Source organism: Pagrus pagrus (genome assembly GCF_965226575.1).
Source record: "Pagrus pagrus genome assembly, chromosome: 8".
Classification (NCBI taxonomy): Eukaryota; Metazoa; Chordata; class Actinopteri; order Spariformes; family Sparidae; genus Pagrus; species Pagrus pagrus.
Genome location: NC_140192.1, coordinates 2,727,459 through 2,743,576, shown reverse-complemented (window position 1 = coordinate 2,743,576; position 16,118 = coordinate 2,727,459). Strand labels below are relative to the sequence as shown.

Here is a 16,118-nt window from a genome sequence, read left to right as displayed (position 1 = left end):
GGAGGAGTGAAGCTGCTGTGTAGTCTGGTGGTACGGCAGCGGATACTTCTGTATCTGTTGTCAGATGGCAGCAGGGTGAACAGACTGTGGCTGGGTGGGTGTTGTCTTTATGTATCCTCTGGGCTCTGTGCAGACGTCTCACTTCACCGATGTCACTGATGCTCTGTAGATGGTACCAGTGATGTTCTTGATGTCATCCAGAAGTTAACATGTCTGAATTAACACGTAGCCCGTGACAGACCTACCCCACAGATTTCCCCTCCTGTTGCCTCCTGTTGTTAAATAAATCTGTTGTTAATTGATTAAACACAGGTTTGTTCGGGGATACTGTACACGGCCAATATTGTCGTTAGCTTTGCTGTGCCTGGCTCACTCGTCAGAGAGAATTTTACAGGCCTGTCATACAGTCCCCCAAGATGTAAACCCAACCACGATGTAGTTTAGTGACACATCATCATTAGTGGACAGCTGCATATATGGAAAAGTTAATTTCACAACGGGCAAACTGAAAATGCTTATCAATGTATAACTGAGCAAATGCATATAAGAATAAACATTCAAATAAGGGAGCTGACTGCTGCAGGAGCTCTTCTGTACTACGGACCTGACCCGTCAGGACCCAGTGCCACTGTAAAACCAGGCATTGTTATAAATCCATACATAGTTCACAATAAGCTCGGTCTCAATGAATTTATTAAGCTAAATACTTATGGTCCACGTTTGTCCTGACAAGGATTCTGTCAACTAGAAATGCAGTGATTAGTTGATTAATGGATGAGTTGTTAATTCTTTGTTTCAATCATTTTTTAAACAAAAATGTCAAAACTTTGCTGGTTCCAGCTTCTTGAATCTGAGGATTTGCTGCTTTTCTTTGCTATTTGTGACAGTAAATGAAGAGTCTTTGGGTTTTGGACTGCTGGTTTGACAAAAGATGCGATCCAAAGACGTCACTTTGGGTTCTGGGAAACTTTGACCAGCATTTTTCACAATTTATTCACATTTTACTGACTAAATGATTAATGGTGAGAATTGATAATGAACATAATTGTAGCTGCAGACTTTCTGAAGACCACTGCATCTCTCTAACCCTGATTCATATTTATGTGAAAGAATAAATTCATTTCTTTTGAGTAACATTAATTTCCTGTAAGGGTTGATGGTAAAACTCTTACTCTGGTACAGGCCTGGCCAATGAGAGCACATGCTGCAATTATCTAAAACTGGAAGAATACAAAGAGATGATTGTTACCAAATCTCTTTATTGCATGGGAATATAATGGGACTCTTTATTCTTCCTACATCGTCTCCATGAAACCAGAGCTGCAGTCGCTGCCTCTAAAGCTTCAAGGGGGGAGTCTCTTAAGCACAGTATGAACTTTACATAAGTGAAGACACTATACACACAAGTTTTCTCTCATTAAGAACAATTTCAGCTCCGTCCCGAATCATTAAATATGCCCACATGCTGTCATTTCCGTTTTTTATCAGTATTCTTGTTTTCGGCCGTGTACTTTACAGAACGTGTCACAGTTAAACAAACGTGTCAACAAAAGGCAGAAAACAAGACAAGCGAAACCAGGAAACAGCAAACGAAGTACAAACCAGAAAAAATGCAAGGAATTAGGAACCAAAACCCGGTAACACACAACAGTAGTGTGTGGCAAAACAGAACCGGAACAGGAGACGCAGGACGAACGGAGCAGACGAACTGATAAAGAGAGAGGGGACGACAAGGACTTACATACACAACAGGTGAATAACTGATAAAATACAGGTGAGGAAGGTCGAGGAAACAGACAAAGGGAGGAAATTGAAAAGCAAAGCATGACAAATGAGGACAGAACTTCAAAATAAAACAGGAAATTACTGAACCACGACCACTCAAACCCTGGCAGAAACTGATTTCTAACCTATTTATCCAAACAAATAAAAGATAAACATTATACAGTAATTGTATAAGCTCAAACTGTGAGTCAGCTACTGTAACACTGTCAGTGGTGTAAATGAATGGGACTTTTACCTCCAGAACCGGAGGTACCCACTTACATTATTATGTTTGCTTCTAACATAGCTGACAATAAGGAAATAAATCAAAATACTGAACTGAAAACACGATGGCAGTGAAACTCGTTTCCACTCCCATCACATCGCCGTGGCCGTCATACGACCTGCCCACTATGCTTCATGTCTGGTGTGTGAAGATGGTCCCACACTGACGTGTCCATTAAGTGCTCCTCCTGGTGACGCAGCTCCTCTTGAGTGCAGCGAGGGGGGAAGCTCTCCACATGGAGAGGCTGGATATATTCATACTGAGAGTAATTATATTTGAAAGAGGGTGCAGCAAACACACACATACTGCAGAGCTACCCTCCTGATCTTTCACTTTCTAAATGCTTCAATAGAGAGTGACGTCATCTCCCTCCAATCTCATTGGCTGTCAAATTAGGCTGCTGTGAAGTCTGCATGGAAACATCTGAAACACCCTTCACGTCCACCTCTCACTGTGTCACCCGGCTTTGTCCACACCTCAAGTGGTCACTGCTGCTGAGAGCACCTCAACGTTTAACTGGCATCAAATCTGATTGTTTCCATCCTCCCTTCCTTTACATCCTCCCTTCCTTCCTTTCAGTCTTACCATCCTTCCTTCCTTCCTTCCTTCCTTCCCATCTTCCCTCCCTTCCCATCCTCCCTTCCCCATTATCCTTTCCTTCCCATCCCTCCTTCCTTTCAATCCCTCCTTCCTTCCAATCCTCCCTTTCTTTCCATCCTCACTTCCTTCCCATCCCTTCCTCCTCCACGTATATGTACTACAATCATTAAAATCTTGGCTGAACATTGCGATGTGTTTTTGTTTTTGTTTTGTTCTTTTGTTTTTGCTTCAACAGCTCGTATATTCTCTTATTTGTCTTGGCTTGTTTAAGTCTAGTTCCCCCTCTTGTTCTGTGCTGCGTCATATGTGTATGTTGGTCACATAAATACACTATAAAATACTAAATAGAAATTGTTTCAAACGAGCACACACAGACAAAGCAGCAGCTCAAACACAGACCAGTGAACCACACAGAGCTCAGAAGTAAAACTGAGGCTTTTTTCCAAGTCATCATCCTGAATATCTTAATGTTGAATGTTATTAAAAAGTACTGATACAAGAGAAATTAATGGCACCCAGCGTGATTAAAATCACCGTTAAGAGAGCACGATAAATCTAAAGAGGTGCCAATTTGTATTCTCGCAATGACACGACATTGTTCTGATTCAGTGCAGTACGGGAGGGTTGTAGGAGTAGTGTGAAAATTAGCGGCTGTGGTGTGAAAAATTCATAGATAATCTAGAATTTAGGCAATAATATTTCATTTAGCTCTTTTTTATTAAAAACTGCCCACAGATCCGTTCTGCACCGGCACATTTTCTTCAAGTGATGTCTTGTGACGTGGCCTCACTATAGAGATCATCTGATAGTCCGGTCCCACGCTTCCAGCAGTGCAAACCATGATGAGCTACCACACATGCAACACTTACCAAAGCATGCACAACAAATTAAACTAATAACTCCTTACTTTTTTATCATCTGTAAGTCAGATTTAAGTCAGTTTTCTTGTAGATGTCCACGTCCGGTGAAGAAAATGTGTAGCTATTTCACTGCTCACTCAATAATATCATTCTCCAAATGGCCGTTTCAGGTGTCCGCCTGCACCAAACCTCCCTCAGTTCTAGTGTTACCATCACCACATTTGGGACTGGCCGTGTCCAAACATGGCTATGCCCGACTAGACCTAGTAACATGCATATTTCATTCATAAATGTAGGAAAGTAGACAAATGTGGTACGTGTGGAGCGAGAATATTTCATCTTATATAAACAAGACGTACTGTGCGAGAGACGAGGACATGCCTGATGTGCTGTACCATAAAGAAAACAATGATTTTGTTTGGTGGTTGGTTGGTTTTGTCTGGCGTCACATCTCTGTGTGATGGGCCATTTTGACTTTGTGATGGTAAACTGCAGTAACCATTCAGAAGAATCCAGGATCGTGTCTGTATTCAGCAGGGATCAAGAACATAAATGGTTTTATGAAATTTTTTTAGGCTTATGCATTAAAAAAGGAGGTTTTTATTGAGGGCTTTTAACCATAATATACAGTTTGACACCCGGAGAGTGATGTAGTTCAATAGTTTGCAGGTAACAAGGTTTCAACCTGGCTGACTGACCTGAGCTGGCCTCTTTATGCCATGAAAGAAGAAATAATGATAACACTTCCCGTCTGAACTGTCAGTCATGTTCTCATTGATCGAGCTGCAGTTGGCTCCCTCATCGCTATTATTTTGGTCACCCATTGGTTTTTCTTTTGATTCCTCGTGTAGCCGCCAAAAAAACACTAAATTTAGACCGTGGTCTGGCCTGTCAAACATCCCCGACAGACAAATTGTGTTTTTCCAGACTCCATCATAGCTGTTAATCGGAGATGGGTTTGTGACAGATGTGATTTAGCACTTTGTCTCCCTCTTTCTCACTTCCTCCTTTTCCTTCTGTCGATCCCTGCAATTGCAGCTCTCAAGCTGTTGCTCATGGCTGTGTGTTACATTCGCCACCCTCCCCTCCCACCCCGACCCTAAAATAGACCTATTATTGCCACAGACTGGCAAATTACAACAAGCTGATCAAGGTCCTCTTCAGCAGATAACAAAGGGCAAAATGTGTCCCCGTGTCCGCTAACTGGTTCAATTTAAACACTGGATTGGAGCAGCAGAGGGCCGGCCATTTGTTTCCAGCCAGCGCCTGTTCTCATCAAGATATTACATCTCTACCTACTGCCCGTTTCCTAACTGCGTCCAATTTCAGATACCAATCTTATCCGTGATTTGGTGAGTGTGCCAGTTTTATCGCTTCAAGGGGCTGAAAACACTTTTGAGTGATGATTTTCATCTCGGAAAGTCGATTTTCACAAAGCAATTCATTATAATCCACCCCACAGTTGCAAACAATTTGTTTTCGTACGGATTCAGATTTAGCATATGCTCTTTCAGCCTGGCCGCTCATTCCCCTCTCTCGCAGTCAGAGAGAGGGGAATGAGCTAAACTTGCAACCATCTGAGTGGGGCAGATGGCTGCTGGTTAATTTAGCATGAACCCTGGACCTGCACCACCTTTTCCCCTGCTCATAAACAGTCCACACAGAGGACCGCACAGCTGATCAGTCAAACCCGCCACCATGTTCCCTCCCAAGGGCTCCGGCAATAGGTCTCAATTAGCTGAGAGACAACTAGAGATTTACTACGGTGCAAATGAAATAACTCAACTCAGCACCCCAATCTGTGGCTTATTGGTGAGCTGATATACAGATACAGACCAGCGATCTGTTACTACGAGCTTTCTAGTATATTGAATTGGAAAGTAGCTTATTAACTTTAAAAATAGTGCTTTTTTTTTCCATTTAAGAGTCTCCCTCCCTCTCACATGATTAAACATCTACAGTATCTGTATCTAGACTCCACATTTCATACAACAAGTTTTTTTCTTCTGATCATTAAAGTGTGTCTATAATAAATCAGTGTGATGACGCTGTGATGACCTGCCGACTTATTCAGGGTGCACCTCCGCCGTCGCCGGGTGTCAGCTGGGATCGGCTCCAGCCACCCCGCGACCCTGAAAACGATTAGAGGTTTCAGATAATAATAAAATAAATTAATTTCCTCAACTTTAGTTTCAAATACTGATTCAGAAGCACTCTTAAAAATAACCATTCAGGATCTTAATTTGCTGTTAACTTAAAGGAGCAAACTGTAGTTTTGGGGAGGCCATTTTAATCAGAAGAGAAAGATCTTTATTTTTTCTGCCTAAACAAACAAAATACACAAACTCTTTGTTTTCATGACTGAATAAACTGAATAAACAAACAGTTTATACTGTTTTACTTTGTTTATATGTGGCGGACCCTGCCATCTTTCTAGCTTGTATTATTACCTCAATAATATTGTAAATTATTGAGATTTTGAAATATTAAAATTCTGAGTTTGAATTTCTTCTACAAACTGCACAGAGGCCGTTTAACATAAATATACAAGTTTTTTTTTGATTTCAGGTTAATGACGACCCGTCTGCGACCCTCCTTTTTAATTGCTTTAAGAAAACAAATAGAGCACGATGGAACCTTTAATAGGCTTCATCTTGAGAAAAGTCATGGTTGTCTACTTTTACAATAATGAAAACATTGTTAATCATGATAAAGGTTAGTACTGACCTCAGTTTTACTCCCTCACACTTTTATATTTTGATGATATCAACTGAGATTAGCTTCATCTTCGTACCAAAGTAACTCAGTGACCAGATTATCTCCAAAGACCCCTGAAGATTATTATTAAAACATCTCTACAACATTGATTCCACACATCCAAAAAACAGCAAACGCGTCTTTGCTCAGCGGGTCTGTGCCATTATTCTATATTTGGTATTTTCAGTAGCACACTGTGGACACAGGTCTTTGTAAATAAATCAGCACATGGTTTCAGTCACAGGAGAAGTTAGCAATAACTTTACTGTCAGTGCACGTACATTTTGCATTCCTGCTGCCTGTGGCTGCTTCCTAAAAAGTGACTTTGATATTAAATGAAGATATAAGACATCAGAGAGCATTTTTCCTCCGCATGCATCAGCTCCACAATCTCTAACTATGGTTTTATACAATTCCAGCCTTTCCCCCAAATAAATGAGACTGCAGAGCACATTTTTCTTCCTCTGCATGCTCTCCTAGGCTGCCTCTATTCTCAGCGAAGGGACAAGTTAACCAAAACAAACGAGTCTCCAGTGACACGCCGGTGATGCCTCAGAAAGCAGGAAGTAAAGGTGATCGAAGGGGAAGCACTGCAAAGGCCTACAGGCTCCCGGTGCTTCATCGCTCACGCAGGGCAGCACCACGAGGGGAAGAGCCGCAGGTGGCTGGCAGTGATGGATTCGGGGGGCGCTGTACAATCTCTCACCCTTTCAGAAATTGTTTGAGAAGCAAGCTGTCAAAGGGGCCACTGCAGAGCTAGACCCTCGCCGCCTGCTGCAGAACTTTAATGTCAGCTCATGACTGCGTCTGGGGACGGCCGCGCAAAATTGAAATCTCAATCCCGGTGGCAGCCCACTGACAGGGCGGTTATTGTACGGCTTATCAGGGGGTAAGTGAAAGGGAGAGATTTGCTCCCTCTCTGTCTGCAGAATATTTGCCCTCCATCAAAATGTTGGGAAGTAAACAGCTGACATCAACTTCTGAGGAGTGAGATGTCAGTGAACGTCAAAAGTTTCAGCATCTCCCCGTAGCTGTTTCTGAAAGAAGGAAGAAACTGTGCTTTCTAAAAAGATTCAGCAGCTCGTGCTCTGGTGTGATGACGGAGAGTAAACGTATCATTCATGCGGGGAAATTTGATTGAAGAGGATATGGAAATGTGATTCAATGAGCGCAGGGCGACATTTATTTTCTCTTGGCCTTTTGCTCTGAGGCATATTTATGGAGGAGCTAACTCAATTGTGAGAGCGAGGCAATGAAGACGGCCATTTTTCATGCCACAATAAGATTAGTACGACATGACAGCGATTACACAGGAGCGCTCGTAATTTGCGGCAACAGGGCGCTGGCTGTGTACAACCATAATCAGTGATGTACGATTTTTTTAAGAAATGAGACAGCTTATTACATTTTGTTTATTCTGAATAAATCAGACACCTCAAGGTCTCAGGTACTGTATATCGCCTGAGTTGTGTTTATGCTTTATTCTCAATGACTTCTATGACTTTCCTCTTACTTTCTGGCATTAAATCAGGCTCGAGTTAAGGAATTATGTTACATTTCCACGTCTGTTTTGATTGTAAAGCAGATCTAGACACTATATTAACACTGTGAGCGCTGAATACACGCAGCCTGTATTCAGAAATGAGCCATCAGGGCTTCCGTGAGGTTGTGATGTCACAACTGTACAGTCGCTGCCCTCAGCCACGCCCCCAGCACGGCCGTGGTTATAAAAAACACCAGTTGAGCCGATGTGGGGACACGGTGGGCGGTGCCTACTCAGACCTGTAAGAGCTGACCAATCAGAGCAGAGTGTGCTTTTACAGAAGGGGTTCTTAAAGAGACAGGCACTAAAACAGAGGGTGAATCGAGGTGCTGCAGCAATGGACAGCGTGAGAAACAATAATGTGTTGTTTGCACATTAAAGCATGTAAACTCTTTCAAGTAGAGATTCAAAATAAAAGCATGAAGATGAATGAGCTCAGTACCTTTAAATACAAGAAGACGGGATATCTCAGCTACCACATCCTGTTCCTGCCAGGATCAATTTTAATGACTTTGGTACGGTAAACACCTGACATCAGGTCAAAACCAACAACATCTCCGTCAGCCTCAACCTCACGTGTTTATTGCTAATTTGCACATGTTAGCATGCCTACACACTGAAGACCTGTCATCTAAACACAGGCTTAAAGGTGTGTTTGAGGCCGGGTTGGTGTATCATCAGTCATCCTCGGTAGATTTGCTTCAATTGTGTTCAAGTACATAGAAAAATTTCTCTATCTGAAAAAAAAAAAACTGGAGCATAAGTGTCTGAAGAACAAGCTCTCAGATTCAGCTGTGACATTTATTTCCCCGGGATTTGAAATGAATGAAATGTCATTGTTTATGGTTCCATTGATTTTTCACACTTCATCACCAGCAGCCTTTTTACAGCTGTGTCAGACTTGACACACAGGAATACTCACCTGCAGTGAGACTGAAATGTATCTGCGTGGAGGAATTGCTCTGGTCGGATTGATTCTGTATCTATTGTGCGTGGGTCAGCGTGAATCCTACTGTTGTACTGAATAATGACGTGAAATTATGAGATGATTGTTATTTATACTCCTCACAGCAGACTGCTTGTCCTCATGTCCTGTATTTCTTTATGTAACGTGTGTTTTCTGTTCAATTCCAGGTCTGAAACGGAGCTACAGCTGTGAAGTCTGCAGCGTCACACTGAACTCGGTGGCACAGTACCATGCACATCTGCAGGGCTCAAAGCACCAAAACAAGTGAGTGGTTACGCCACCGTTCACTGCAGCACCAGAGCCATTTTCCAATTCTAACTATTAATGCCGCAGTGCTAAACGCTCCGCTCAAAATATGTTGTTTTCTTTTTGCTTTCATCTGCAGCCTTGAAACCTCGTGCATCCTACAGAGAAGCCTTTGCTCCTCACATGCATTTCGTTCTGCGTTGCACGATGATAGTATTGTAGAGAGCTGCATTACCGAGACAGGAATAACTGATGAGTTCGGTTTCGCTGAGGGCACTCAGTATACAATTTGAAAGAAAATTCTCTAATTGAGCCTTTTCCTGCTTTTATACTAAAGCTACCTGGAGGCTGCGGCGCCGGCAGGAGCCAAACTCAAGCTGTGAATCAACAAGCTTTAACAGTATAGTCACAACAAACAACGCAGCCCGCTGGAAGTCGCTCTCCAGCAGACTTCTGTCGAGAAACAAGCTATAAAACAAAAGCTCATTTTAAAAAACTGAACACAGCCGGTTCCCCTGCCAGTCACAACAGGTACCGTAAATGAATACCGCAATGAAGCTTTCTGAAATTTCAAGCACCATTAAACAAATCTACAAGTTTCCACCCAAAAACTGGTGCTAAAGTGACGCTGGCTGTAATATTTCATCTGGGTACCCCTCTGTTCAGGCCCTGTCTGTTTTAAAATCACAAAACACATCATTAAAAAAACAGCAAGCTTGATGTTTTATTCTAAATACTGACGCAGTTCACACCAAGTAAATACCTGCTCATCAAAACACAAATCACGGCTCGATCACATGTACTTTTACCCCGTCTCTGCCGTGTCTCTGTGCCTGTCAGTGGCACAGAGCCGTCAGTGTTGATTGGTTACAAGTCACAAGAAATAATAGCCAATGAGAGTAGTGTTGCTGGCAGAGCGAAAGTAGCACACTGTTTTTTAGAGAGCTTATCGGCAATCAGGAAAATAAAACGCTGATACAGATAATCGGTCGACCCCTCGTGTAGATGCTGTGCTTGTTCAGTCAATGAAAGCAATCAGGCTTCGTATTACAGCAAGACAGAAAATCTTAAGGGATAGATTGAGTTTTTAGAAAGACACTTAAGTATTTCCATGATGCCATCCCGTCTATCAGATGGTATGATGGCAGGATATTTGCGTTACCATGACGCGGGCATCGCAGGGAGCAAAAAGTCCCTAATGTTGATGTAAAAAGAAGTGAATGCTGGTCAGTTAAATGTTCAGTTGTTGCTCACTAGACACGAAAAGTCAAATGAAAAACGGCCAGCAGCAGCTGACACGATGTCAGGTGACTTCAGGGGGAGTGATGTCCTTCAAAACTTGACATGTGAAGTGCTTTTTTCTTCACACTGAACTCCCACGTCTGCTTATTTATTCTTCTATTTCCTCGCCGTCTCCTCTGCACTGGTTACTCGACCTAAAGCAGCTTCAGCAGGAATAAGAGGACTGTAAACTGTGTTTTTTTGCGTGGGTCTCAGGCAGTAGGTGTGAAGTGAAGGGGGCCTCCATGGTACATGTCCTGGAATTAATTCCCCCTGTTGGCCAGTTTCTGGCTGCACACATCCACGGGGATTGCTGGCATCAGGAGACGTGACATGCCGTTTAACAGCCCCGTGCTTTAGTCACGGATGGCTGCACCGCCTTGTCGGAGCAACTGGGGCTCCATGCAGATCCCGTCACACTGTCACACACACACACACACACACACACACACACACACACACACACACACACACACACACACACACACACACACCCGCAGCAGGACAAAGCTCTCGCAGGCAATTCAGACCACACGTGAGCCCCCGAGCCTCCACCTCCACCCCAACCAGCCTGACTTCATCCACATAGCCCACAAAAGGTGCCTCCGGTCTATTGAGGTCATTTGCTTAATGCTGGTTTACACGAAGTGAATAAAGGCTTATCTGTTCTTAAAAAAAAAAACTCCAGAGAATAATATTGAAAGTGTCTGGTGTCTTTATCACAGTGGCATTTACAGTCTATCTGAGCCTAACAGGAGTGAATGGGAACTGGAAAGCTTGTCCTTGTATGGCTGCTCGATTAATAATAACTTTATTTATAGAGCGTCTTTAAAAAGCAGAGTTTACAAAGTGCTTTGACGGACAGAGCAAAGGCAGGACACACAGGAAGATGCTATAAACAGGATAAATACTTAACAGTCGAGCCAAACGAGGACATTTGGGCATTTTCCACGGTCACGCCGAGTCAAACCATGTCGTGCTGATTTGAACCGAGACTTTCTCCGGAGTGGGGCCAAAGTGCGCCGGCCCCGTGCATCCAGAGATAACATGTCAGTGTTGCGTTTACAGCTTGTTGCAATGACCCCAAGTGGCCAAAACATGTAAATAATGTGAGTCAAGACAATGTTAAAACACAGGAAATAATCTGAGAGTGCATTATTTTCATGTAGACACAAGATACATTTGTGGGTTGTGATGAAACTATTAACATCCTCTTTACAGTCAATACATGATATTTGCATGTTTTACCAGGTCAGCTAAGGTTGTAGTGTGAGCAGGGTGGTGTGTGTGTGTGTGTGTGTGTGTGTGTGTGTGTGTGTGTCTGTGTGTGTCTGTGTGTGTGTGTGTGTGTGTGTGTGATAATATCACATCAATATGAAGAGGGTCACATTGAACAAAGCTCACAAGTTGCACGGCTACATGACTGTTTCTTTGCTCAGATGAACTGAGGGGCAGGAAAATTCAATTTTGAGTCAGGAGGGGAACAAATGACCCGTTCATGACAGGTGTACTAATGAGAAGTGTGATCGATAACTCCTCTAACGAGCCGGCTAGACGAGTGCAACAACCCTGATGCATCCAAAGCAGGAAACTCTAACCTAATGGAGTCTGTCTTTACGAATTACTAGTTTGATTTAGTTTTATGGTATTCCCCCACACCACCTTCTCCACCTCCTTACAGTCTCCACAGTTTCTAAACCTGTAGTAGAGTCTGTCTCCCTCCATTCACCAAGCAAAATAAATATTGGATGGATCGCTTAACAGTCAATCCAGCGATCCATGGTGTTATCAAGTGCTGATCTTTGTTCTCTTGACAGGACGAGTATTAAGTCATTTTACTAACAGGTTCAGCGTGGAAGGGGAAATGTTATTGGCTGTGATATTGTTGCTGCTGCTTACAGAGGAAAAACATACTCACAAGCAACTAACAACCAAGCAGGACAAGCCAACAGGTTAAACTAAAGGCTCTGGAGATTACAGTTTAACATTCATGTCTGCAGCATTCCTCAGTGGATAATGGCATCACACCAACCCTGATGTTGAAGTGATGTTTTTGAAAAAAGAAACGCTGAACTTTGTGAAGTTTTGTAGAAAGAACGCCGGTTTTGAACCGTCTCAAGTCCCGGTGGTGAGAGGAAACAGACTTGGACACAACAACAGAGCTTTTCATCAAGTGAATCAAAAATGATGATTTTTCATAAAAATATTGGTAGAAAAATAACAGAAGCAACAAAATCCAACATAAAGAGGTGTGTCTCATTCAACCAGTATAGGAAGCTATTGAAAAAACTGCAGACTCTACATGGAGCCTATTGATAAAGATGCTGATTTTTCATAAAAATCTTAATTCAAAAAATAGATCAGCTGGTTTCTTTTTCTTTTGCAGTGTAGAGTCTCCACAGTTATTCCAGTTGTTCCACCGTTACCTGAGGATTGTGACCGGGGAAAACAATCCTTCCTGGTTTTATTGCACAATGGCAAACTCTCTTCCTTTTATCATAATTCAACCTAAAACTGGAAAAGATATATAGGGATGGTGTCATTTATTTTCTACCACACTGTGCTATCAGTATTTACTCCAAGTTGTCTAATACCAGTTTAAAGAGCAACTGAACAAGTAGTTTAACCTTGAACACACCTTCAGATATCCAAAAAAGTCAATCCAATCCTCCTGCAGTACAAAGCATCTTTTTACCAGCCAAAATTGAAAGCAGTGACACTGACTTCAGTCAGACTTCCAGTTAGATGAGCGACATCTTTGTACGTCCATGACTTCTTTCAGGAGCTGACACGATAGATACAAAGCTAATGTTCCTCAGACAGACGGAAACAACTTATAATCTGACGGTTGGCCTGTTCATGATTTTCCATATTTTAAAACAGTGTTGCAGAAGAGGAAGCGGTGCTACCTGTCTGCTGTCTGTCCATCACTGATTAACTTCTCTATCTGTGCTGGCAGCCGTTTAATGAAAACACCAGAGTTCAATTTGAAATGTTATTCAGGGCTGTGAAGTGATTAAAAAAAATGATGGAATTGATTACAAGCTTTGTAATGAATTAATCAAAACTAATCACAAATGTGCTGTAAGCATTTAAAAATACTCCAATGCAAATGGATTTTTGGTGGATGAGTGAGTCGTTCTTCGCCTCGGGGGACTCAGTGCTACTGAGTTAGCACACTGCTGAACCATCGCTAACCATATCCAACTACCTCACGTCTCACTCACATGTAAGCAAACATCTAATTATCATAATGAACGAACACGACGAACATGGCTGTTGTTTTGGCTGCACTCTCCTCTCATTCTTGTGCCCCCGCGGTGTCTTTAGTGTCTTTTCTACAAATATAACAAAGATACTTACCGACCCGAGCTTCAAGTTATCACATTAAAACTGAATACAAGACAAATTACTTGTTAATGTGAGCAATCCTGCAGTGTATTCAACTCCGCTGCTATCGATAGGTCAACTCAAGCTGACAGTGTAATTAGTGTGCCATCACCTCTTCCCAGGATAGCCATCCATCACGGGCCGCTACGTGTGTGTGTGTGTACATCCTACATGCATGAACACAGACACACGTGTATGTATGGTGGTTTTAGATCAGAGTATGCTAATAGGCTGCGGAAAACTGATTAGCCACATACTGTCTGCCATCACTGCTGCAGGATGAGGATGTGTTGCGCCTTTGACAGAGCAGTTGAACGGTTTCAGCCCTGTGCAGTGTAACTACGCTGCTGAGAGTCGATACCTGAAGGTAACTGTTTAGTATTCTTACCTCGCGAGTCTGACATCCATTCTTCTGAGGCTGCTGTTGTGGGGGAAAAAAAGACACTGTGACTGTAAATGCATTGTTTTTCTCACCGGTGAGTTGTTTTCTTGACCTCTGGCCACTTGAAAAAAACTTAGAAAACTCGACTCATTTGTGGGAAAACACACTGTTTGCTTTCAGTCGAATGCATCGACCTCGACCAGCAGGAAGCCTGAATAATCGCTAATGTGAAGCGTTTCTTACCGTCCAGATTTGATAGTAGCTGTGGCATATTGTGACAGTGAAGCACTCAATTGGAAAGAAAATATTCAGGAAATGGTAAGTCATACATAATTAATGTCTACAGACGTTTTGCCTCTGTCTAATAATAATTATCCACTCCGACTGATGTGCACACTATAATTCTGTGCTGAATCTCATCAATTCATGCAAATCCATGGCTTCAAATCAAGGCTGGAATATCAAAACCCCTTTATCCTGATCCGCCAGCACCTGAAATATCACTTGCACGAGAAAGTCTACAGTCATGTTGGCAGCTCTGTGAGGCTGTAATTAGGATGATGTCACAACTAACCTGTTTGATTTAGTCAAAACAAACTCTGCTGCATTTGCCTGGTTAGTGTGATTCGCTAGCGCTGCTGTGACAGCGGTTAATCGGTCTCATTGCGGTTCAATTGTGGTGTGAAAGCAAACAGACCACGTGATAATCTGATAGTAGACGGTTATTTGAACATGATTTTAAAAGCTGGCTGTGAATCGTTTAGGAAGCCATCAATATAATAGATCAGTATAAGCCACAACATCGTGGCTCAGGAGGCAGAGCGGTTGTCCACCAATCTGAGGGTCAGTGGTTCGATCCCCTGCAGTCTAGACGTCGAAGGCAAGATACTTAACCCCAATCTGTTTCTGATGGATGGCTTTTCCATCGGCGTGCGAGTGCTGATGAATGGTTATCGCTCCTGATGAGCGGGTGCCGCCTTGCATGGCAGCCTCTGTCGCCAGGGTGTGAAAGTGCTTCTAGAGGAAAAGTCCTATACAAACACACTTAATTCACCATTAAAACTACTGACAGGCGAAGTGAAAAACAGAGAAAATGTCCTTGTATTCATGTGGACGTGCACCACCCTGCTCAGGATCAATCCAAGGATCTCGACAAACAGCTCAAGGCATCAACCTGGCTTCCAGATTCCCCAGAGCCCCCATTCTGATTGAGCATCCTTGACCGGTCAAGGCTTGAGGGCGTACTGTGGTATCTGGCACCAAGGTGCATTGGTAGTGAATCCTTTGAGTTGTGTGGGTTGTGAGGTCGGGCCTCCGTGGGTTTGACTTGTTCTGGTCCCACAGATGCTCTAACATCTTGGGTATATATGAGGGGTTGTACTTTGTTTTGATGGGTGGTGGGTTTGGCATCCACAGGAACTCCAGGACCCAATGTTTCCCAGCAGCGACAAGATGATCCATGTTGGTCACTTCAGCTTTCAGTGGGTTTAATTTTTGGAGTATATATGAAGTTGTAGTTCATTTGGTATCTTCATTATCTAACTAACTCGGTTGGATACATCATGAGACGTACTGTCAAAATAATCTATTTATGTCGACTACTCAAACATGGGACACAGATATTCTACCTGGAGTTTAACCCTGAAGGTTTTTACCAAATGTGGCCTCTTCTTTCCCGATATATAATTCCAATTTTGCATGAAAAACAAATCGTTATTGGTTTTTTGTACCACATTCGTAAACAAATCCTGGGAAATCCAATCAGTTACAGAGCAAACTTCAGTAAAAAAACATGTAATGAAGGGATTGGGTTCCAATTCATGGTGTCATTTTAACTCAGTACGGTGGTGTTACTGGGGAGATGGCATGATTATGTGTAAAGGTGCTGTGCTGTGACTCACGCTGTGTCCTCTGCTACACCAAGAGAACACACTGTAATATGTATTGTGTTCAGCCGGGTTAAGTCCAGCTTGTTGTACCGTCTGACAGCAGCAGCAGGATTTATTCTGTTTGTCCCGCTCGTTCGCTCCACGCTCAGCCGA

The 16,118-nt window shown here is 42.8% G+C and overlaps 1 protein-coding gene across 1 annotated transcript in view; it reads left to right on the top strand.

The window, feature by feature from the left end:
• The window catches only part of zmat4a (zinc finger, matrin-type 4a), a gene marked incomplete at its 5' end in the record, with an annotated part of 106,783 nt that overhangs the window by 77,884 nt on the left and 12,781 nt on the right, over positions 1-16,118 (top strand). The window contains 1 exon segment of the mRNA XM_084361051.1: positions 8,945-9,041. Coding sequence (XP_084217177.1) covers positions 8,945-9,041 — 97 coding nt within the window.